This window comes from Canis lupus, chromosome 11 (genome assembly GCF_003254725.2).
Source record: "Canis lupus dingo isolate Sandy chromosome 11, ASM325472v2, whole genome shotgun sequence".
NCBI lineage: Eukaryota > Metazoa > Chordata > Mammalia > Carnivora > Canidae > Canis > Canis lupus.
The window spans coordinates 12,268,662-12,294,433 of NC_064253.1; the positions used below are offsets into that span (position 1 = coordinate 12,268,662).

General features: G+C 43.4%; 1 protein-coding gene across 1 annotated transcript in view; it reads left to right on the plus strand.

Annotated features, from left to right (window-relative positions):
- Positions 1-25,772, plus strand: part of PRDM6 (PR/SET domain 6) — a 102,447-nt gene that overhangs the window by 54,787 nt on the left and 21,888 nt on the right. Inside the window, exons 4-5 of the mRNA XM_025432497.3 lie at positions 15,950-16,077; positions 19,587-19,711. Of these exons, the coding sequence (XP_025288282.2) occupies positions 15,950-16,077; positions 19,587-19,711 (253 nt within the window). The remainder of the gene's footprint in view (positions 1-15,949; positions 16,078-19,586; positions 19,712-25,772) is intronic.

Below are 25,772 nucleotides of genomic sequence, written 5' to 3' on the forward strand. Positions count from 1 at the left end.
GCCTGTGCTCCTGTCCCAGAGCCGAGACCCTGTAGTGGCCTCGCCCTGTGTCTCTATGAGGACCCACCAGGGATCCTCAATGCCACAGGAGGGATGTCAGGAATGGTCATCTGTCCCCACCTGCCCCCCGCCCCCCCCCCCCCAGGGTGACTTCAGCCTTTGCTATAATGTTTAAATTCCTTTAAAAGGATACACCCATGTTCAAGGCTTGCTTGGAGACAAAGCTCAAAATGCAACAATTCTTCCCGGAATAATACCTTGACCTAGGTTCATGCTCCCAGAATCCTGATGAGGGGAACCCTGGCCCTAGAAGTGAAAGGTCGGAACCTGATGAGAGGAGAACAAGAATTACCCCAAGGGAAGACTGGGGAGAGTGACCATCGTCAGCAGGGGGCAGGTTTGGGGTTGGAATGTCCGGAGGAACCAACATTTGCAGAGAGCCGGGTGCTCCAAGCTCAGGTAGTCTCCGGCCTTGCCATTGGCTGAAATCTCCATCTAGCTGCTCTGCAGCTGCCTCCCCTCTGCAGAGACTCTTGGGAATTTTTAAAGAAAATAGTAATTTTAGCCAGGCATCTTTTAAAATACTCACAGTTGGGTTCAGCTCTGCTTTTGCTGTGTGAGTCTTCCCAGAGAACAGATGGACATGGTGCAGCACTTAATGCTTAGGTACCTAGAAGGTATCCTATGCTTTCATCTATATTCTTCTGGCTGTCTTCGCATTCATCTTACCTGCCATCCCTACCTCTATGCACACATGCATCCACACCTCTATCCACACGTGTCCACACTTCCATCCACACCTCTATCCACACCTCCATCCATACCTCCATCTACACCTCCATGCACACATGCACCCACACCTCCATCCTACCTCCATCTACACCTCCATGCACACATGCACCCACACCTCCATCCTACCTCCATCTACACCTCCATGCACACATGCACCCACACCTCCATCCTACCTCCATCTACACCTCCATGCACACATGCACCCACACCTCCTCTAAACCTCCATCCACACCTCTATCCATGCATGCATCCACACCTCTAGGTACACCTCCATCCACACATGCATCCACACCTCCATCTATCCACACATGCATCCACCTTCCCATCCACTCATGCATCCGTACCTCCCGTCAACATCTCCATCCATACAACCAGCCAGGTAGTCAGACAACCAACCAAGGGACATTTCTTGAAAACTAAGCTCTGTGTCAATGAGTAAAGATACAATGGCAAATATGGCAGACTTTATGTTCACCTTCCTCAAGGTTATAGTCTGGTAGGTTTTAATCCAATGTTTGTTTAATGCTGCCTTCACAGTCCAGAATTTGGTAAAATAACTCATTTTAACTCTCTAAGTCCTGATGTCCTTTTTTATCTTTGGCAAAATAGTAATGGATTGCCCTTCCTACACCCAGCAATGCCATTATGGACATAAAATGTCCCCAAGATTGTGTGGAAAAATCTATAGATTGTAGTGCAAGAATAAATGTCTTCTGATTTGCTTCTGTGTGTATGTCTCCTGTTGAAGTATAAATTCCTTTTTTTTAAAAAAAGATTTTATTCATTTATTTGACAGAGATGGAGTACAAGCAAGGGGAGCAGCAGACAGAGGCAGAGGGAAAAGCAGGCTCCATGCTGAGCAGGGAGCCTGATGCGGGGCCTGATCCCAGGACCCCTGGGATCATGATCTGAGCCGAAGGCAGATGCTCACCCAGCTGAGCCACCCAGGTGCCCCTGAACTGTAAATTCCTTGAGGCCAGGGACTGGGTCTTAAGTTTTTTAATGCCTTGCATCACATGCAGTGGCTGGCACATAGTAGCTGCTTACTAAATGTTGGTTAAAACAGTGCTGCCTGGGAGGTTGGGTGGTCACATTTGAGTATCACCATTACTGACATCGCCTTCTGTCCTTGGTGTCTCATCTCCTGGATACTGATGGGAAAGAGACCTGTGACAAACCACTGGATTCATTCAGTCCTCTGTGCAACTGTGTAGCCCTTCCTTTAAGAAAAATGGTCCTGGGGAACCTGGGTGGCTGAGTCAGTTAAGCGTCTGCCTTTGGCTCAGGTCATGGTATTAGGGTCTTGGGATTGAGCCCCATATCAGGCTCCCTGCTCAATGGGGAGTCTGCTTCTCCCTCTTCTTCTACCTCTCCTTCTTGCTCTCTCCCTCAAATGAATAAATAAAAAATTTTTTTAAGATTTTATTTATTTATTCATGAGACACACACACACACACACACACACACACACACACACACACAGAGGGGCAGGCAAAGGGAGAAGCAGGCTCCATACAGGGAGCCCGACATGAGACTCGATCCCGGGTCTCCAGGATCACACCCTGGGCTGAAGGCGGCGCTAAACCGCTGAGCCATCTGGGCTGCCCTAAAAATCTTTTTTTTAAAAAGGAAAGAGAAATGCTTCTAAGAAGCCAAAATCCATCCCTCTCCCATGTCTCTTGCTCTAGGACAGACTTAGATTTCATGAGGATTTTTCCCTGTGAGCAGTTATCTTTGGAAGACAGCTGTCTAAGGGTCCCAATCTGGGGGCTGTGCTGGGTCTCCACCATGCACACATGGCCACTCCCACACTTTACAGTCTTAAGTGGCCTGAATTGGAGGATTTACTCTGTCTCTACCATTGTTCTATGATCAAGGGCAAGATGGTATAAACTGAGTGCTTGCTAAGCACTGCCCTAACTTGACGTAAGGAATGTCTCTCCTAAATTATATAAGATCTGAAAATATGTTTTCACTCTGGACAGATGGTCATTTTCCCCTTATAAAGTGTGTCTGACAATCACACTTTATTGGTGTGGTTAGGAAAAGAATGTCGTAGACTTGGGAAAACATAATAATTTAAGGAGTGACACATTTCAGCAAAGAAATAAAGCCGTAGACCATCGGAAAACCATTACTTCATTGGGACAAACATTCAGTGTCTTCAGAAAGTTCTTACTAAAAAAAAAACAGGTGAGCTCTAGGGCCTGGTGTGTGTTTGACTACACATACATGGAAGTAGCCTCTCTCTCAGGGACATTCCCTTTACAAACATTCCCTACTTAGTACCTTGTTAAGTATTTAATATGATTGCTAACATCGCCGTTTGCACCAGGCTCTGGTCCAAGCAGCTTCTTGGAAATCATATTCTTCAGTAGCTACCACGCTGAGCTGTAAAATTAGTAATAGTTTCAGCAGGGCCTATATGGTGTCAGACCCAGTAGAATTTGTAAACCCGAAATCTCTCCTACAGCAAGGGTTAAGTCGTATTCCGTAAGATATATTGCATGAACCATGTGGAGATTTCACATGTATACCACAGTGTAATAACTTGAATGTGTTATTTTACAGTTCTCAAATATTGAACTATTCAGTATCCTCTTTTAGTTTGTAAATCCTTCAATTCACCCTGGTGTTATTTGTGGGCTTATTTTAATAACATAATGGTCCTCTTTCCTGTTTGGTGGAAAGCGAAGGCTTTGGTTTTCCAAGTGGAGGAGCACGTTAATTCATATTTCCCTGTAATTTTCTTTTATTTTATTTATTTTTATTTGTTTTTTAAAAGATTTTATTTATTCATGAGAGACACAGAGAGGCAGAGACATAGGCAGAGGGAGCCCAATGCGGGACCTGATCCCAGGACCTCGGGATCACCACCTGAGCTGAAAACAGACGTTCAACCATTGAGCCCCCCAGCTGGCCCTGTAATTTGTTTTTAAAAACTGATGCTTTCTCACATGCAGCACATCATTGTCATTTTTGATATTTTTTTTTGAAATCCCCCTTTCATTTATGTGAGAAAGGATGGCAAGTAGCTGAGTGTGTTTGCCAGCCAGGTTCTGGAGTCAGCCCCGTGGCCCTATTCTCTGATGCTGGGTGCTGAGATCCAGTTCTGCTGATCCATTTCCACCTCCGCAGAAATGCAAATTTGAGAGAGGAGCAGGAAAGGAGAGGGAAGCTGGAAACTGTGGTGTCATTACTCATTCATTTCAGTATATGGAGAAAAACATGGTCATAACATGCGTCGCCCTTTGTTTATAGCACACACAATTCATGGCAGCAGGCTTTATAACCCCCCACCGGCACTTAATAACTAGGAGAAGATACAGGTTTTCTTGATTACGTAGATCTAAATGTTTATTCAAACTTTCACGAGAGTTTTTCTTCATTTACACAGAGTTCTCTCTGCTGAATGAATATCCATTTTAAAATGTGGGCTCTGTGCATACGAAACACATTTTCATGGCATCCAGATTCATTTCGTTTGTAAATATATTTAGTGGAGGTCAGGACTTCTTGTCGGTTGCTTTGATTAAAACTGGATTTCTTTTTTTTAAACTGAACTGAAGCAGTTTTTAAATGGGTAGGTCGTGTCAAAGCATTTTACAGTTTATGAGAGACATTAGTGCTAATATTTTAGCAAAAAAAAAAAAAAAAAAGGAAAGGAAGAAAAGAAATAGCCGCATGAAAATACTTGCAAGGCTTTTTCTCAGCACCGGAGGATTAGCCGTATTTTCCTTTTCAGTGTTGATGTTGTTTGGGCACTGGAGACAGTGTTGCACTGTGGATATTATTGCTGTGACGGAGGAGAGATAGCATTGCAGCAGAGCCCGTGGATGGCACCAAGCCAGTGCCCTGAAAAATGGCAAATATGTCACAGCTAACAGCTGGATGCAGAAATATTTCTCTTTAATTTGGACGGATAAAATTTTTTTCACAGCAGGGCACTCTCCAAAGAGTCCAACATCAAAGAGGGCGGGTCTCACCAGTCAGACATCAGCTGGCTCCGGGATGGAGCAAAATGAATGAACTGTCAGGACTTTTCCAGCGTATATGCTTCTGCCAAGTGAAAAGTTAAAGGTTCAGTGGCTTGTTCAGATCACAGACAAAGTCCTGATAATGGGAGCCCGATTCCCCACCAAAGTCTTCCTCTGATCAACAGACAGAGGATGTCTGAAGAAGACTCCAGATTGATGGATGGCAGGCTTCCTATTGACGGCCGCCACCGCAGTCCTCAGAGATAAGTAGGATTCCCCAAATGCTCTCCAGCTCCCAGGAGTTCTCGGGCCTCCGGGCGGGGATCCTCCCAGCACCCCCCACCCAAAACGCACACACACACACACACACACACACATACACACACACATTGTCTTCTGCTCCACTGACACTTAGCAGCAGCTGCCCCACCGTGGGACCAACACACCCGATTCTGTTTCTTCACATGGCCGGCTCTCTGATGCAGGCTTCGCCAACACCACCCCGGGTGTTTTACAGTTTATTGACACTTTTCAACTGTTTTTCTGATTACCATATTTCAGTCTTGACTTATATGTTAGTATTATCTGCAAGCTCAACATAAACCTCTAATGATTTTCTAATATTTCTGGAACTTGATGAATGTGAATTGACATAGTACAGTATATAGCTTTATATCAGCATTACTGAAAATACAACAACGGTGTATATAACCATTACTCATTTATTTTATGGGGCATTTATTATGTGACCTTTGAGGCCGCATCTTAAAATCTCGGCATTCCAGACATTCCCAAATATGCCAAACCCAAGGAGAAGGAAAGGGTTTTCCTGTTTGAAAGAACAACAACAAAGTAGGTAAATTCTAATGGAGGAAGGAGAAATTATTGAAACAAGACAACCCATGGGTATATATCTGAGATAAAAGTTGAAAAACTGAACACACATAAATATGGGCACACTGGCTGGTGTGTACTTTAATGAAGCAGCTTGCATTGTAAAATCTGCTGCTTCCTCTGTAGGCTTAATGTCCCTACCGTTTTTGATGTTTCAGGTCATTATTGCCAGGGCAAGGAGAGTGATTTTTCATAGAGCTGGGGGGGTTGTACCTTTCTTCAGTTGCATGCTTGCTTTGTGCAAATTTTACCAACACATTAAGTAATTCTTGTTAAATGGGCATGTGCTCTGAAAATAGGAGTTTATTTCATGCGTGGCATTATTAATCATTATGAACATTTTTATGACCCTCACTTGGAGAATTTCAGATGCTTTTAAAGAAAAAGCTCTACATTTCTCCCTGATTGGACAGATGGGATATGATGGAAAAAAGCAATAATGAGGTGGCCTATGATTGTGGGGCAGGGGGGGTGGGAGGGGGAAGGGAGTTTATCCTTGTCACACTCACCTATCAACCGTATGACTGTGGACAAGTCATTTAACCCTTCTTAGCCTGTGGTTTTTATCTGTAAAATGGAGTAACATTCTAGCCTACCTTGTAGGTCAGTCGTGAGGATCCGGTGAGCTCGAAAAAGTATGTTGTAAGCTAAAATGCCACACGCACGTGTGTGACCTAGCCATTCACTGCTGCTCCTTCATTGTGTTAAGGTGGAGGCGGATGCTCTCATTTTAAAAATGCTGCTCTGTGGTATCTTTTCTCAAGCTCTGTTCCGAATGTTCATGAGCGGAGAGGTTAGGAGCCCACAGTGGTGTGGATCTTGCTGTCTACCTCTCTAGCCTGGGAGGATGGTGTTCCCAGCCCATCCGATGCTCCAGGCTGCCATCTACAGATGTTCCCTGCTTCTCATCCAGGACATTTGATTGCTCAGACAGCTCACCTACCTTGAACATGTTCAGGGCTCGTAGAGAAATGAGGCAGTGTAAGTCAGGGCCTCCTGTGGCCAAATAATGTCACTGACTTCAGAGGTCAAGCAATGCTATGTCATAGGTGATATTCACTGAGGTGGTTTTGGGGTTGTGAAGCCACAGTTCATTAAAATGCATGTAATGACTGCCACTTTGTTATAAATATGCCCCAGATATGTTCTTAAGAATATGCTGGGTACTTGTGTCTTTCAAATGACATTTTAATTTTATTTTATTATTTATTTTAAAGATTTTATTTATTCATGAGAGACACACAGAGAGAGGCAGAGACATAGGCAGAGGGAGAAGCAGGCCCCCCACGGGGAGCCCAATGGGACTTGATCCCAGGACCTCAGGATCACGACCTGAACCAAAGGCTGACACTCAACCACGGAGCCACCCAGGCGGCCCTTGAGTGACATTTTTATAACACTGCCCTAAATGGAAGACTGAGGAAGTTTAGGAAATGGGAAATGTAGAATGGAAGAGATACTTCTCTACTGTTTTCTAGATGGTGTTCATGTCCATGCAGCATTTTAGAATATTTTGTTTTATCCTGTAATAGCTTCATCTGGGGGATGGAAATACAAACTAGAATGACTGTTTTACTTGCACATCTCCCTCGTGTCATTTCAAATCCTTTTCCCCTCTCTCTCTCTTTTTCTCTTTGGACAGAAGTTGATTCCCTGGTATATACAGAGATGTGTGTAAGGTACCTCTGGGGAAAGTTAAAAAGTGAATACAGTGTATTCCTGTCCTCAATGGGCTTGGGGTCTGGGAACCACCTCCATAGTCATGAGTTTGCTTAGATTGCACGTATTATCCTGTGGTCAAAGTGTCCCCCAGCAGGTTGGTTGATTTGATGACATTCAGGCTGATGTTTCCTATTTAATTATAGCGATGGCCTGAGCGTAGCTAATATTCTTGGGGCTTCTACTGGGTGCCCAGCTCGAATTTAAAGACTTCCCATATACTAGCCCATCTGATTTTTCTGTTAGCCCTTTGATGTAGGAACTGTCATTAGCATCACCTTTTCAAAGAAGACCTTTCAGCTTCTTCAAGAGGTTCAGCAACCATCCAGAGTCACTTGGCCACCCAAGGTGGAATCACGCTATCAGCTCACCCACAGCGGAGCTCACAGCCACATGGCCTCGGTGGTCGCTCCTGACTTTAGTGACTTCTGTGGTGTGCTTTCATTGGTAATACTGAAGAAAGCCTCCTGAACAATCCTACTGTCTTTTAAAAGAAAGTAAAAGCTTGTATTTAGCAACAGGTACATTCTGGTTTTTAAGCTTTCTCAGTCACAACAAGTCAAGAATTACTCTTTGGTGGCAGTGATCATGCAGATCTCCTCGGGCCACAAAGATTCTGTGCCCTCCCCCTCTGACACACAGGAATCCCACAGTGAAACATTATTATCCATCTTGGCGAATAATATATGTTTTCAGTGAAGATTCTCAAATTCCTAATACACTTGATTATTGCAACCCTGCTTTTCTGAATTTTATAGAAAGATGAGACCGTATTAAGGCGCTCTGGAGAATAGGTAAAGGAGAGAGGAGAAACCATCTTTCTCTCTGCTCTTCCCTGGCTCTTGGCTCCTCTAGATGCTGTAGAAGCACATAAAACAGTGCTGGGCTTTCAGGTCGAAACTGGAAAACTGCTGAAGACCACTTCTTGGCCCTTTCTGTGGGAAGTGTTTATTAACATTTGAACCAGCGCGTGAAACTCATCGCTGCATTTCATACAATTAAGAAAAGTTAGATTCAAGGAGGATGTTGTATTTTCTTTCATGAGCCCTGGGGGTTTGTGAAATCTTAGGATGGAGTTTTAATTATTGTGAGGCTTCATTTCAGCTCACTTCAGTATGTGTTGAGGTCCTCCTATGTGCCAGGCCCTGGGTTAGATGTTTGCGCCTTAAGAACCGAGGGCAACTGGCATTTCAGCACAAGACTGTCTGGGGCCTTGGCACAGGGACAGACCCAAGTGTAGAAATGAAGATGAGGGGGCCGCAGATGTCTCCATACTCAGGGACAATTGGCCAATCCTTTTCATTTATTTATTTTTTCTTTTTCTCCATACCCAAATTCAAGGACCCAGGTTCTAGGAGGTACAGATCAGAGTTTAAGCTGTAAAGTGAGTTCCTTTTGTGTAGTGTCATGGGCTTTCTTCAGTGACTTGTGAGAGTAGAGGAGGTGGGGAAGGCTCGGCACACTCCCAGTGGGAAGGCAGAGGGATGGAGGGTGGCAGGAGGCCTGGAAATGTCCTCTCCCCACCACTGGCTAGTAGTCTCATTTTGTCTAAGTCACCAACTTTTGAAGCCCCCATTTCATTGTGATGGAAATGATTAGGTTGGGACAGATGGTCTGTGAGGTCTCTTTCAAACTGATTATCCTGGGGGCTATATTTATTTATTTAATATATAAAGATTATTTATTTATTTATTTATTTATCTATCTATTTATTTATTTTTAAAAGGTTTATTTATTTGAAACAGAGAGAGAGAGAGAGAGTGCACGCATGCACGGGGGGCGGGGGGAGAGGCAGAGGGAGAGAATCTCAAGCAGACTCCACCTTGAGCATAGAGTGCCACTCAGGACTTGATCTTACGACCCTGGGATCATGAACCTGAGCCGAGACCAAGAGTTGGACACTCAACCAACTGAGCCACCCAGGTGCCCCTGTAAAGATTTTTTTTTTTAAACAGGACAAAAATATGGGGAACCTGGATGGCTCAGTCAGTTAAGCATCCGAATTTCAATCTCAGGTCTTTCTTTTGTTTTTCATTTAAATTCAGTTTGTCAACATAAAGTATAACACCCAGTGCTCATCCCCTTAAGTGTCCTCCTTAGTGCTGGGCTCTAAATTTAGCCAAGGGTACTCAGCATTGTAGCAGAGGAATGGTGACTAAAATCTTCCCAGAAGCCCAACCACCAAAGGAAGTGCTCTGCCTGAGGCTTTTAAAATAGGGTCCCTCTAGTTCACCCTGGGCCCTTGGTGATATCCCCACAACCACCTCTTAGAGGAAGCCTGAGGTGAGCTGATTCGGCGCTTTTTCTGGTGGGCTTTTCTTTTTCTCTGTTTTTATAGTGGAATTCCTTTTACAACTTCTTTGAGTTAAAGGGGAGCTTTGCTTAAGAAGATCACTGAAAGCCTCCACTGGTAAAACTGAAAGAGCTGAACTCTGCTCTCTCACTCCTTGGAAAACTGCAGTCCAGAAAGCTTGAGTCTCAGCCAGATGGGAGCTTCTGGGCAGCATAGGAGGAATGAATGTTTGCAGTGTTTCCAGGTTATCAGTTCAAAAGATTTTCCTTGAACGCCTCCTAGCTATCACAGGCTGATGTTTAGTGGTAACAATAATTTCTTTAAGGCTAGGACTACCTAGCCTACCTTAAATGCTTAATGAGGCCAAGCAGGTAAGTAAAGGAGTGAAGTGTGGAGAGTGCAAGACAATTGGGAGGGGTAGGGACTGTGGGGAAATGGAATAGCACATGGCTGATCTAAAGGGAGTGACCTTCTTTCCTCTGCTTCAGCGGGTTATTGCCAGAGATTGGGGACTCACGTTTTGATTTTTTTTTTTGAGAACAATTATAAATGACAGAAAATTTCCAAATTTTTAATACATTGTGGAGGAAAAACAAAGTTGATCAATTGCCTGAGTTCAGCCCAAGAGCCCCTGGTTTGCAAATCTCGCTTTAGAGAAAGACATTGCTCAGAGCTGCCAATATACACAAATTACTATCGTTCAGAAGATGGTTTTCCTACCTTATGTGAAAATAAGCCCAACTTAGTTGCTGGCTTACACTGTGGCTGTGATTATTATCCTGAACGCAAATTGGCAAATTCATAAATGACAAAGCTGTGGACCAGCTACTCAGGATTAGTGTTTAGAACACAACACAGGGTGTATTTTTTTACTTACGCTGTTCTTATTCAAAGTAGATTCTTGTTCTAGGAAAGGAAGGTCATGGGAGGCAGTGGTGCTTCCTGATACCCAGGATTGTAATAAATGTGTGGCTTACACATGGTGGTTTTCAGTTAATGCCACGCAAGGTTCATAATAAGCAAGAATGTGTGATCATTATTTCAACCACGTGTGTGGTGTCCCAATAAATATTATTGCATTGAAAACTGCAAAAATCCCTGTAAAACGGTAAGAATTAGCTTTCCCCCTTACTTATCTCTCCAGTCCCATTGATAAAAGAGAAAAGAGAAAGTGCCGACCAAAAACAATGGTTTTAAAACAGGAACAACAACATCATAAAAGAAATCAGTGGCTGATAATGTAGTGATACATATTACAAATATTTTCCTAGAAGGATAACACAGAGTTTTTAACCTTGGGTGAGATAATCTTGCTTCTCTATTTCAACAACGCATGCAAAAGCCAAACTACAAGGACATAAATGTCTAGGTTTTCAGTGGTTTTTCTCTCTTTGATTTTTTTTTTTTAGAAAAACAATCAGAAAAGCACAAAGTATAATATATAAATGTCAATATATAGGCCAGCAAAAAAGTGAATGTTTAAGTGTTTGCCATATTCTTTTCAGATTTTTTAAAGAAAAATGAAGCTTTTCAGATAAAGCTTCAGATAAATTCCCTTTATTTTGCCGGCATTCCTTTTCCCCCCAAGGCCAGTGCTCTCATAATGTTATCAAGTACCTTATCAATGTCTTTTCAGAATTTACTGTATGTATAGTTAATTACATGTATATTACAATATACACTGTTATAAAATATACTGTTGACTGTTATTTTGTATATTTTGAAATGTTAACAAATGGTATCAATCTGCACTCTGTTTTTCTCAATCCGCTCTCTGTTCTTGATGTTTATCCTTATCAACCAGATCTGAATACAAACAGATCCACATGTTCATTTTTTTAAGTGTTTTATACTGTTTTATTGGATAATTAAAGCATAATTTATTTATTCTTATGATGATGGATAGTTCCATCATTTCTCATTATTTACTTTTACAAACAATGCTACAGTGAATGCCCTTGGATTTGTCTCCTTGGTTTCAGTGGAATCATTTCCTAGAAGTGATATTGCTGAGTCCTAGGATTTATGCATCATCAGCTTTCTTTCGATGTTACCAAAGTGTTTCCCAATATGACTGTGCTTTCTTACCCTCTGTTTCAGCAAAGCTGGAGCTAGCTTGCTTTCTTTCATCCCTTTTTAAATAATTGTTATTATTTTAAACTAGGTTTTCTAGAATCAATATGCTAGATATACTTCCTATAGTTTTGAGTTGTCTACTGTAAAATTTTATCTTTTTCCCCACCAAGTATCCTGTGTGTTTCTTTACATATATTTCCCCCATTTTCACAGGGTTCTTTCTTTGCTTCTTTAGAAAGAACTGAGCAAATATGAAACCTTCAGTTGTTCATGTTCATTCAGAACAAAGCGCAAAGTTTAAAGCAAAACTATGCTTTATTCAAGCGTTCTTCCCAAATGAATCTTCCTCTAAATATAAATTTCACTGTCTTGCCTTCATTGTCATTATTTGTTTTTTTTTTTTCATTGTCATTATTTGAATGAATAAAATTACTGACGTTGTTGACATCTTCAAAGATCCTGAGAGGATTGTCTTAGTACTTTGTGTATGAGTTTTGATATTTTCCTGCTTATTTTAAATTTTTTGAAAGGAAATGAAAACAAAATGAATATCAGCATCAGCCTTAATTCAGCTCCTTAACTTCTTTAAGTTTTTTTAGACCTACTAGGTATCTAACTTAGAATTTCATTTGTGTCACACAAATGTAGGTATTAATATGACTGCCAAAAAAAACCTTCCTGAAATTAAAATTGTTGCTGTAGCCTGAAACTTATTGAAATACTTCCTTACTTATAGTTCCTTCTGTCTTGAAGGAAGGAAGTCAGCCCCTGTCCAGTAGAGTAGATGGATATGGGCACAGTGTTCAGTTACATGAGGAATTTTATATATATATCCCCCTTTTTATTTTTTTTTAAATTTTTTTAGAGAGGGAGAGAAGTGAGGAGGGGCCAAGGGAGAGGGAGAGAGAGAATCTTAAGCAGGCTTCACACCCAGTGTGGAGCCTGATGTAGGGTTCAATCTCACGACCCTGAGATCATGACCCTAGCTGAAATCAAGAGTCAGACACTCAACTGACTGAGCCACCCAGGTGCCCCCACATATTCCCTTTTTAAAAACACTGAACTCTTAATTGAACTTAAATTTTAAAATGTAAAAAACAAATAAACACAGAACTCTTAAACGGAAACAAAGTTGGACTGATGATGAAAGTTAAGGATAGGGTCCAGACAAGTACCTTGAGCTTTTCTGAGGAGATCATCCTTAGTTCCTGTTTAGGATCACCTTTGAGTATCCTGGTTTTCCCACTATTATTCTCCTTTTACCAGAGGAATGAACAGAAGTAAGCATCAGTAATACCTCCTGGCCCATTGTTCCTCTTTCAAGAAACACTGAGTTTAACTGTTAGCTCTTAACAGCACAGAGCAGAAAGGGTTCAGGATCGTCGTGAGCCAAGTACTCAGGCCTACATTTTTGGCCTCTCTAAATAACTTTGATAGGTAGTGCTGGTCTTATTAGCATGTTGAGCCCAATTGAGGAAGTGCCACATGTACAAACATCTGTTGTCATGACTTGACATTTTATGACATTCGTGATGCATTTATTTTGAGGAGGGGACCTGAGTGAAAAGGATGTAATCAGATTTGTTTTTTGAAAGTGCAGTTTGGCTGTGGTGTAGAGACTGGGTTGGAGGGACCTGGGGAAGGTGTAGGGAGGTCTGTGGGGAGCCAGATGCAGTGCCACAGGTGCTCAAGGAAGCCCGCCCCAGCTGGAAGGGTGACAAGGCAAGGGGAGAGATGGATGCACTTGAGAAACATTTAGGGGGTGGTGAATTGAACTGGATTTGGTGGTAGCCAGGCACTGGGGACTGCGGGAGAAAACAACATCAGGATCAAATGAGTTTCTTACACTTTGATTTGGTGCACAGCTATGGAATCTAACAGGGTACCTGAAATTTCCATCACCATTCCATGTGAAATAGTGTAAAATCAGTATTAGCTGAAGGCAGGGAGGCACATCCTCATGTCCTATGCTACATTTTGTGATGCTTGGAAAAAACCTTGGAAATAGCCATCTACTTTTCCTCAAGGCAGGTAACAAGAAGGCAAAAATGGTAGGATTCCTGTAGTTACACGCTGTGTAGATTGAGGAGATTTTTGCTGAAACAGGAGTGTAGGAAGAAACCTCTTCATACTCATTTTCAAGACTGACTGGCTAGTGTCTGGTGTTCAGATGTGCCATCATTCAAGGCAGCACCCGCTGCACGCAAAGGTTAGAGAGTTTTATGTGCCGTTCATGACATTGGCTAGAAGCACAGAGGAGAATTGTTCTTCTCAAAATGCTTTGTAATTATTTTCAGCAGCAGCTCTCAAGGAAAGTTTGTTCATTGGGGAAGGATAGGGCAGAGGGCTGGGTCATCAACATTTTTGGCTCCATTTTAGATAAACATTGGTGTCTGAAGAACTGATGGCTTTTGTTCAATGTCGCATGGACTGTCAACAGCCGACTCAGGGTTGAGACTTTGAATCTTAGAGCTTCCTAGAAGGGACACAAAAGCAAAAAGTACAATGGAATACCCTAACCTAAATGCAAAATCTCTCATTAGTTTGCTCAGGTGGCAGATGTGTCCACCCCGTGAAAGGATTCCACTCTGTGCCACGATCCTCAAACTAGGAATTTAGAGAAGCCATTAATCTTTAATATAATTTAATTCAGGAATCTCTTTATTCTTCTCAGGCAGCATTGATTATCAGCTGTGATCACGCTGGCAAGCCATCCAGTCAAAGCTTCTCCAACCATTGCTGTCATTAGATTGATGTCTGCCTTTTATTTGGGGGTGGGGTGGTTCGTGTAAAGGTTGGGAGTGGAGACAAATGAGTTGAAGAAAAGTAAAAAAAAAAAAAAAAAAAAAAAGTCAGCTGTTTGAAAATGACTGGAGATAATAAAAGAAACTGTCATCACTAAGCCCTCTGGCCCCCAGAACAGAAATACTGAGCTAAATTAATATGAATGACGATACTAATTTTAGGGTCTAATGTAACCAGTGAGTCTCTCTGTAAGACGAACTCTCCATTTCTGTTTGGAAGAGAACAGTGGAAAGGCTGATCAGAGAGTAAGAAAATGATTTGTCAGGATGCTCTGGGGAACACCTCAGCAGTCACCAGGATCCCATCACTGATTTTATTTGAAAGGGACCAGCCATGCCGTGGTCCTTCTGATGACTCTACCCCTTATGTCTCAGATACCCCTAGGACTGGGACTCCCTTCTGGAGTTGTTGTACATATGTAAGCCCCTGGTCTCCCACTCATCGAGATACCACATCCTACAAGGTGCCCAGGGCTGACCTGGTTTCTGGAAGTGGGAGCCCATTACCTCTGTGGTCGGCGCTGACTCCCGGGTATCTGGACTGGCTAGCGTTATGCATGAGACTTTTTGTCGCATGCTCTTTGCTCTGAAGCACATTTCATTTCCTTGAGTATGATCTGAAAAGAAAATTTGCATAAGATGACCGTAAGCAATCATTATCAGACCAACCTCAGTTAAGACATAGAAAATCCATAGGAAACAATTTTTTCTATTTTTGAGGGTCTTTCTTTTTTTTGGGGGGGGGGGGTCTTTCTTTTTTGATGGTCCTCCTTAGAGTTTCAGGTTCTGACAGCTGAAGTCCCACATCCTCTGTGACACGAGAGTCCATTAATTTCATTTGAATCAGGGGAGGGGTTTGGGGTTTTTTTGGGGGGGGTTGTCTGTTTTTTCACCAGTTCTGTACATTTCCACACCGCTCCACCTGCCTTCCGCTGGGTGTCACCGAGCTTGTCTAGCAGATGGCTACTGCCTCCTGAATGCCTTCAAACAGTTACGTGTTTTGAGCTCAGGGGCCCGTCGTGTGGACGTTCCAGCCATGTCAGCGTGGCCTCTCTCTTCAGCTTGCTTTGTTTATCTGGCAGCTCATTACTTAAGAGTAGCCTGTCAAAATAGGTTTAAATATCCTTTGGGAAACATGGTCACTCACATCCTTGAGATACCAGAAATATGTTGAATACAGGGAAGATTGGCTTGATAAGAAAAACACGATCGGCTTGCATCACCAAAAAATATTTTCCCGTTATTCCGGTTGAGTTTCCACAAACATCAGTAAGTGCTCACAAACCTACAGGCAATACATTTCTGCAGCCGACACATGAAGACACCGAGGGAAGCAGGGAAAATGATTGCTGATGATTCGTTCTAACTACTTGACCTTCTGACCTCTTCTCTAGATATATGACCAAGATGGGACACTACAGCACTTTATTGATGGTGGGGAACCTAGTAAGTCGAGCTGGATGAGGTATATCCGATGTGCAAGGCACTGTGGAGAACAGAATCTAACAGTAGTTCAGTACAGGTAAAGTATATCTTGATTTACCACTTACAGAGCTGAAGCCCTTTGGCTTGCATTTACGAATCCAGGCTTGCTGCTAGTTTTGAAAAAAATCCTGCAGAGAGTCCTACAGACCCCTGTGGGAACTGGCAGGAAGTTTTCACTAGGTTTCTGGAATCTCCTTAGTTCTTGCAACAGTAATGCCGTGAGAATTCAGGAATCAAGATGCTAGTGGAAGGCCTCTTCCTCGGTGCACATGGTCAGGCTCCTCCCAGGTCACTTCCCCGAACATTCACAACTGCCTGAATGAGCCTGGAAACCCCAAGGGGGGGAGGGTGAGTCTCCCCTCAACCGCAGCACATGTGTACACGCACATAAATCACAGTGCAGAGATGCAGCCTTGGATCCCCTACAGCCCGTCATCTTCAGGCTTGCTGCCTCAGGAAACTGTCATTCGCACACAAAGGCGTGGGAAACGGAGGACAAACGCTCACCCTGCCCCGGGCTGCTGAGCCTGATTAACCTCTCCCCTCCATCGAAAGGTGCCAAAGGGTTTGGCTTTGGCTCTTGGACAATTCAGAATATGTTTTAGGTGACGAGGCAGTTTTAGGTGTTGAGAAGTTTGCTCAAAGCCCAAAAGGTAGCAAAGACGAGGCACGGCCACCCTCATTTCCCAGAATCCCATGTGGGGGGTGCAGAGGAGCAAGGTGGACTCCCAGATCCCCGCCGCATCCGCTCAGCGCACCTGTTCGTCCAGCATTTCCACTTAGTGCCAAAGAAGGCAGGAGGGGAGACGGGGGCCCAAAAACAGATCACATAGGGAAAAAGCCCTTTTTGCAAAATCCCTCGAAAACACGTGCCATATAAATATATGACCTCAGTTATAAACAGCCGTGTTCCCTTTAGAATCAGAAGCAACTGTTTCGCTTTATTAGGCACCACAGACACATCAAAGCAGAAGGCCCTGTACTCGGCAACTTGGAGCCCTGCCCCTGGCTATTTATTTTCTTTCTTTTTTTTTTTTTTTCTTTTTTAAACACGGAGCCTTATAAAGGGAAAAAAGGGGGGGGGTGTTTTATCCCCCTTATAGGTTAAAGGCTGCACAAATCTGGCTGGCTCTCCGAAGGTCTCCAGTTCAAAAGGAACATATTTGGGCAGCGTGTGACTCACTGCCATGGTTTCTTGTGCAGTTCTATTTCATTAAATAATGGTTTCAGTGAAATAGTGCATGACGGTATTTGGTTACACTGCCATGTGCAGGCTTTACCCACCTTTATTGCAGCCGCATTTCTGCCATGAAGGTTTTGTTTTGTTTTCTTTTCTTTATGAAACTCGAGGCTCGAACATTAGTAAACATCGTGCTTGTCCATTCAGCAAGAAACCATTTGGCTGGTTCTGTCATGAGCACCCAGGGAGATCTCGAGGCAAATTCTGAATTGGGGGAAGCAAGACGCCCCTAGGGGGGAGGTGGGCCGGGGTAAGGCAGTCACCTCTCTGTCAATAATAAGTGGATTTTACAGCTCCCCTTTCGTGATGGCGCTGAGACTTCTAGATCTCCATGCCGATCTGTTTTCGATTACTTCGGATCTTTCTAAAATGAACTACAAAAACACAATTTAAAAAAAAAAAAAAACTGGCATCCATCACCAGTGACCACGTCCAAGAGTAAGAAAATAGAAAAGTTGGACTCTGAAGAGCCAGCTTAATTTTTATTGTACATGAATGTCCTCTTCACGAAGAGTCAGCTGGTTTAGATTCATTCTGTTATGATTTGTAATATCTAAATGGTATTTTCTTCAAAGCGCCCTTGATTGATTGACCCTTTGCTGAACGTTTTGTTTTTATTTTGAGGCTGACAATAATGTTTGTTGGCATGTGTTCTGCTTCAACTGCGTTGGGACGCCATGAAGCTATCTTTATGAGTCATCCAACCACAATACTAAATACATGTCAGCAAAGGAAATATTATCTGAAAAGGGAAAAATCCCTTTGATGTGCTCCAACATGCAGAGATTTCTGCGAGTTTTGGAAGCTCTGCCCTCTTGTAAGGAACGGTGTACGCTTACACGGGTTTTTTTTTTTTTTTCTCCCCCTCTCGGCCTACTCCGAGCCTCAGAAGACCACCCATTGCTCGAAAACAGTTCTGCTCTTTCAGCGGCAAAGTGTGTCATTTGGTTTTAGCACATTCATTTGCCGGGCGCTGTGTTTATATTAAGGGAAGCCAAACGGAGAGATGAAATGTTACAAGGGTGAAGTCCAAAGTCGACTCAATTTTTCTCAAGTTAGGAGATGCCAGTGATTTATAGCTCGGCTCCAATTTTGATTTTTTTTTTTTTTATGTAGCAGTGGAAAGAATTAATAAAATGCACAGCTCTTGGAGTTGCGCAGGGAGGAGGGTAGTGAGGTCTGGACAACTGGCTGGAGTTTTTGTCAGATATTCATAGAATGTTGGGAAAAACATTCTGCTTAGCTAGCAGTGCCCTCGTGAGACAGAATGGCAGCAAGTAAGGAAAATAACAAGATAAATGAAATTTTTGCAGCTGCAAGTAAAATATTGAGAATCTGCACTTTTTTATTGATCTTTATGATCCTATTGCCAAGAGCCACTTTGTGGTGACAAAATATGTTGACAAGTGCATATCTCACTGCCATGAAAAATGTGGTGAAGGATTCACCTTATGTCTGCAGTGTTATACAAGGAACAAATTGCCCCACTACAGCCAATTCCTTGCAGAAAGGCTAAATTTAAGGCCCACCAACCCTAAACACTTTTATCTTGAACTTGAGGCTAATATTTGTAGCAATTCCTCATTGAGGAAGCCGGTCATGGTCTCATTTTTTTTTTTAATCTGTAGGTTTTTCTTTATAGTACCAAAGCTGTTATAAAAAATGTTTATTTCTTGGTGCGTTCACTCTATCATTTCAGAGGGTAATCTTTCAGCTAGAGTAAAGTGCTCCCCTTGTATTTATTGAATTTCCATTCGTTCCCCGTAAGAGGGGTTTTCTCTTCTCTTGTGTCAAACTTTAGAAGACAGGCAATGGGGGGAGATTTTTTTTTTTTGCTTCCCTCCATCCTTCTGTCACAAAGCAGCTTGATTTTACTGCAAATTTGGGGACTGCCAGTGCCAAGGCGCAGGAATACGTGTAATGCTTTTCCTTCAAATAAGAAATCAATAACATTAATTTATATATGAGGGTGAGGCACCGGTGTCTGCAATTTGCCAAGAGACAGAATTTTCTCATTAGTGTGAGATGGAAATTTTTTTTTTTTTTTTTAATGAGCCCTGGCTTTCTGCTATCTCCTGGGCCCCATATCTGTCTCTCCAGCCACGATGTTCTGTGGAGGGACACTGTAGACATAAACTGGAAGGTGTTTATCACTCTGGGGTACAGGCTCTAATTGGTTGCTGGGAATAATAAGGGGTGGTGGTACAGATTTTATTACAAACTGTGTAGATGGAGCTGGGCACAAGTTTTTCGGGGCAATAACAATGTACCTCTTACTAAGCTGGGTTTTCTTTTGTTTTGAATAGGTCGAATATATTCTACCGAGCCTGTATAGATATCCCCAGGGGTACCGAGCTTCTGGTGTGGTACAATGACAGCTATACGTCTTTCTTTGGGATCCCCTTACAATGCATTGCCCAGGATGAAAACTGTAAGAATTTATTTTAGCTCTGCATTCACCTCTCAAAATACCTCTTTGAAAGCTAACGTTTTAAGAGTGTTGCTTGAGACTCCTGAAATATGATTCGCTCTGATACGTGATGCAAATGTGCACGAGTCTGTTCCCTCGATTTCTTTTCCCCTCTGTTGTGCTTTGCTTTTTCACAGGGCATCTCGACTTACACAGGCCAGTCCTTTCTTCACCTATTTACGATTTCAAAACCGTTGTCAGACTTCTAAATGATCGGTGGTAGCGATGTGAAGGCAGCTGGTATTTATCAAGCACCTACTATGTGTCTGGTTCTGTGCTTGCCGCCTTATGGGGTTACTAGAGCCGCACAAGGTACAGCTCCTGCTCTGAAGGGATGTATGGTCTCGCCAGAGGCACATTATATGCAAAAATGAAATAATGAGAAAACAGTGCTATGGAATTAGGAGTAAAAGCCCTCTGGTTAATTGGGTGTGCCTCCTCCTAAGTAGTCATCGGGATGAGAAACAGCAACACTCGTAGACCTACGACTGAGGAATTTGTCTAAGTTTCTTAGTCTAAAATAAACCATGTGACTTTCTTCTATCTTTATGACCGTGGCAATCACTATCTCTCAAAAAATCATCTGACGTCTAGGCACATCCTAACTTGAAGCCATTTTTTGCTCAAAACTTTTATTTATGTTTTATCAGTTCTTTGGAAAATATTGTAAGGTGGTTTCCAGGATTTGGAACAAAATTAAGGCATTCTGCTGTGTTTCAGTGATGTCATTTTTGCCTTGGCACTCAACTGGCAACGGATAATTGCGATGAGCTAATAATTTGAGATTATGTAACAGGAAAGACCCAGAGAGAACAGATCTGTTGAAGAAATTTCATTTTGAAAAAGAAGTTTTATTTTTCCTTTTCTGCTTACTTTCTCCCGTGCCCCCCGCCCCAAACTCCACTAAAAAATATTCATGTTACTACTGAGGAAAATTCTGATCAGACATTTCTTTTCCACGTTGTCTTTATTTTCCTTGCAAAAAATTAGAATCCTCAAAAAACATGTTACTGTCAACTTTCCCTTTCTACTTTACCCTAACCCCAAACCAATCTCAAATCAAAAAATGAATCTTTGGACGTATAGTACATTCCTCTTGCTTCCCAAGTTTCTACTGGAAAGTTCTTTTCTGCAGTCATTCTCATGTTTGAGGGAGTGTCTGTTTTCATAGGAGAAAATCTCAGTGTTGGACATGAGTGTGCGGTTGCCGCTAGAAGCAGATATGGACAGGACACCAGTACATGCTGTCTTCCCACAATGGCTCCAGGCCCTTGTTCTACTAAAACTAGACCAAAGTCCCTATACAGAAGGACTCTACTACCCGACCCCCTGACCTGCTGAAATAGGCCTGTCTTCTGAATCTTTGATGTACCCTCACCTTCTGGAATGTGGAATCGATCCAACAGCATTTCTGAAATCCTGTACAGTCCTCTGTTTCCTCCATTAACAAAACCCACTACAGACTCTGAAGACGTTATTGTGGTATATGTGTCCAGAAATATCTGCGAATAAGCCTATCAAAGCCTAGAGTTCTGATGTACCTAGCACATAGTCCAAGGATTTATTCATTCATTGCTCACATATTTATTGAACACCTTCAGGGGCCAGTGTCTTTGTAGGTGCTACATATATAGAGCCAAAAAAGCGGATGAGAATTTCGGCCCTTGTGGAGCTTATGTTCTAGTGGAGGGAGACATATTAATAAATGAATAAAAAAATGAGTAAATAAATGGTTTGTTAGGTGGTACGTTTTGTAGAGAGATGGAAGCAGAGAAGGGATGATGCATGCCAGGAGTTGGGAGTTGCAGTTTTTGAGAGTGATCAGGGTGGGCCCCACTGGGACTGTGGCCTTTGCGATGAGATTTGAGGAGGGGAAGGAGCAGCCACATTTCCACATTTGTTATTTGGGAGAAGGGTGTTCCAGGTGACGTGATGAAAAGTGTAACGGCCCTATGATGGGATGTTCCTGGCCTGTTGGAAGAGTGTCATGGAGTTTAACATGGGTGTTTTGGAGTGAGTGAGGTGAGGAGAAGTTAGGTAGAGCACAAGCAAGGACAAGTTAGATGTCAGGGCATGAGCAAGGACCTCATGGGGCCCAGGAGGCCCCTGTCAGGAGCCTGGCTTTTCCTCTGTGTGGGCCTCTGTGTAGCAAAGGGTGCTACAGCTGAATTTTGAAAAGAAGAGTGATATGTTCTGGCTGCCTTTGTAAGAGGATTACTCTGGCCACTGAGTGGAGACCAGACAGTAGGGGCTAAGGGTAGAGCAGAGAATCCAGTCCCAGGCTCTTGTAGGAATCCAAGGGAGAGATAATGGTAGTTTGGGCCAGTATAGACATGGTGGAGGTGGTGAGAAGTGGTTGGATTCTGGATGCATTTCGAAAGTAAAGTCAACAGCATTTGCTGACACCTTGGGTGTCGAGTGAGAGAAAAAGGAATCAAGGATAACTCTAGGTCTCTGGTCTGAGGAGCTGGAAGGATGGAATGGCCATTTACTGAGTTATGAGTCAGAAATGGAAACCACCGTGTAATGACTTCTTAGGGAATGCATTTCAAACCCTTGATGTGATCTCTGAGGTGGAAGTCATACATTTGCACCATTGCTTCCACCTCATGATGTTGTTATATGGATGAGACAGATTTAAGGATTGGGCTGGAGGATTTTGGGGTCTTGTGTGCCATTCACAGCCACCTGACAATAGGTGTCTGAGAGCGTACCATCTGGTTTTTAGATTCAGTGCCGACGTGTCATCAAAAGGGTAGTTTCTGGAAGCACCAGATGCTTTGCTTTTTAATCCCTCTCTCTCCTAGAATCTGACTGTGTAAAGCACTCTTGAGGTTGCTTGTTAGAGTATTCCATTAACTCTCCCAGGGCATATGTTATATCATTTAGCACCTGAAACCCTTGGGAGACAATTTGAAAATGGTTAGCAGGTAAAATATTGTGGAGCAGCTCTTTTGCATTGAGTTCCAAGCTCAAAGTGAGGGTGGAGGGAGAAGTTTAAAGAAAATTAAGCCATTGACCAAAATGCTCCACAGTGACAATCCCCCCCTTCCCCCTAAGGGTATTATAGGAATTTTATTTCAGTTCCCGTCTCAAAGTCATATATCTGTCATGTGATTGGCCACCCAAGGAACCAGCAGAATGCTTCATCAGATAGCATAGGGGAGATATATGACTTGAACTCTAAGATGGATTCTCATTCCACATGATTCACTGAGAGAGCTGGAAATGCTTTATAATGAGGGTCCCTTATTCTGTGCAGAGAAAATACTCTGTGTGATTTAAAAGCACAAATGTGTGAAAGGGCAGGGCAGATAATTTAACAGGTCCCTTCCATAGCCCTGAGTAATTTAAATCTTCTCAACCAGATTAGCAATTCCAAGAAAATTTTTATCCCACTGAACTGGCTACAAAATAAATGCGGTACCTTAAAAAAGAAGCTTCTTGATACCAGAGACGTATTTGACAAAAATGCTTCCACAGAGCCCCCTCATAGTGCTACACACGCACCAATTAATAAATGCCCACTGGATGTATATCAAGAATCTCATCCTATGATTTGGAGGAATTAAACATTTCAGCCTGGTTTTCCTTTTGCTGATGACACGGATATGTGGCCCAAGACAACATTCAAGGGAAATATGATTTCATTGAGCGAATAACACTAATTAAGTGCTTGCATTTATTAAAATCTCATTTTTCTCCCATTGTTCTTTCAACGGCGAAAGCACACGTTTCCTCCTGAGCGTGTGTGGTAGGTCGAGGCTTGAGTGACCATCCCCCCTCGCGGCGCCCGTCGAGTGGTGGGCACACTCCGGGGCCCAGACAAGCCACTGAAAGCCGCCGAGCCTCAAGGCGAGGGCTGCCTTTCACACAGGCATTTGGGCTCTGGAAGCAATTCCTCTGTTATTTTCTTTTTTAAGAAACCGGGCTTACAAATGTAATAGAGCCCCAGGGAGAGAGCTGCTCCATCCACCGTGGGCCTTTCAGGAGATCCCGGAGGAAAGCCGGTGTCGACAGATTGCATCCGTGAGGAGGAATGAGGCTCCCCGAAGCTTCCAGTGGGGGATTAGCTCCTGCGGAGTGTAAAGAGCATCGTGTGTTCATATTCCTTTCAGAGGAAATTAAAAAGGAAAAAAACAGGGAATAAATGTTCAACAAGTCTTCCTGCGGCTCTCTCTGTCTTGGCATGTGACGCTGAGGTAGGCAGAATGTGGAACTCAGTGGCCCCACGGCAGTTCCCACACTGACGTAACCTCTGCCTCTTCCTCTTGATCCTCCAGAGCAGAGAACAAAAAGGGGCACTTCTGCATAGAGCCCCTCACCCTTGCTACCCTACCAACAGGGAGGAGCTAAAAGAGCTAGGCCCAGGCTCATGCCTTACCTCCAGGAAGGAGAGGCTTGCAGTAGAGCTGGGTCCAGCAGGACCGGCTGTGCGCTGAGCCCTGTTACAAGCCATAGAAACTCAGGCCCTGTCCTCACATCTAGAAGAAGGCACACAAGCATGCAGCTGCAAACCACACACAACACAGGAACCAGGTGACATGACCATGGCAGTGAGCCTGAGACAGGGGGATTGGGCCAAGTACTAATGCAGTTGAGGGGAGTAAAGGTTCCAGGCCCCTTGTGTACTGTAGGAAGCTGGGATTGGACTCCTCACATAAGTCCAGGCACCGGAAGTTACTGTTCTGTCACTGACAGTGGACTAGAAAAATATTATCTGGTCAGTAAGCCAAGGAACTGCCTATCTCAGGCCACTGGGCAAAACCAACTGCCACTCTCTAAAAATAAGCCCCGGCCTCTGGGATGTTGTGGAGCTTGATTTCGTACTACCTGCCAGGTTTAGAAGCCTTGAGCCAACAAACAAAGATTGATTCAGAACCACAGAAACCTGTAGAGTGCTATCAGGAGCAAAGAGAAGTCACCCCATAGGGATCCTCTGTATCAGCATAGGACTCCCAACAGAAGGCACTGCCCACTGAAAATGCACCCATAGCAAGAAATGACAGAAAACATAGGGAAATCCACTATCGTGAAAGATCTGATCTGTTCGGGTGCTTTGGGATGCTGGGGCGTGCCACCTAGATCACAACCATGTTGTCAGCTTGATGCACTCATTCTCCCAGTTTGTGGGAGAAGAAGGGGTTACCAGCTTTCAGATCAGTTTGTCCCCAGGAGTTACCTTCTGCCTAAGAAAGCCACTTTGCCCTTGTTTGTGCTCCTCTTCTGCAAAGCCCGTGTCCAGTGACTGGTTGGTGTGGGGGCTGCCAAAGACTGCTGACCTTGTCCCAGAGCAGGACAGCAGTGAAGGATCTCCCCGAGCTCTGGAGCTGCCAGTCTCCTCCATGGACATGGTCCTCCTGTGTCACTCTCCACGAGATGTTAATCCCAGGAGCACTCCTCAGTAAATCTCCTGCACACAAGACTGCAAATCTCCATTTCAGAGTCTTTTCCCAGGGGACCCAGATTTGCATTTCCAATCCAGATCTCTCTACTGAGCCCCATACTCTTATCCAGTTGTCTGCTCCACCTCTGCCTTTGGCATCTTCCCAGAGTGTCCGACTCAGCATGTACAGCTGAAACCATTCTGCCTCTCTCCCAGTTCAGTAGCTCACCCCCATTCATCCAGTTGTTATTTCTAGAAACCCTGACCCTCTCTCTAAATCACCTTTCTATCCAGGTACAAAGCCCTGTTGATTGTGTATTCTTAGGTACACTTCTCTTTACTTCTTCTGCCACCCCTTGGTCAACATGAGCATCAGCTTAAGCACGGATCACTGCCGTAGTCTCCTCCTGCATGTCACATTTTCCTTGGTGGCATCACAGCAGCCAAACTGAAATCTTCTTCATTGGCTTATTGTATTGTTTCAGGTCATTTGCATGTTTTGTTAATAGGTAATTTGGTTCCATAGATCAAAATCTAGAAGATACTGTGGTCATATAATTCCGCTGAGAAGTCAGTTGATAGATTCCCAGGTTTCCTTCTAGACTTTTTTTTTTTTTTTTTTTGGCCTACTCTATT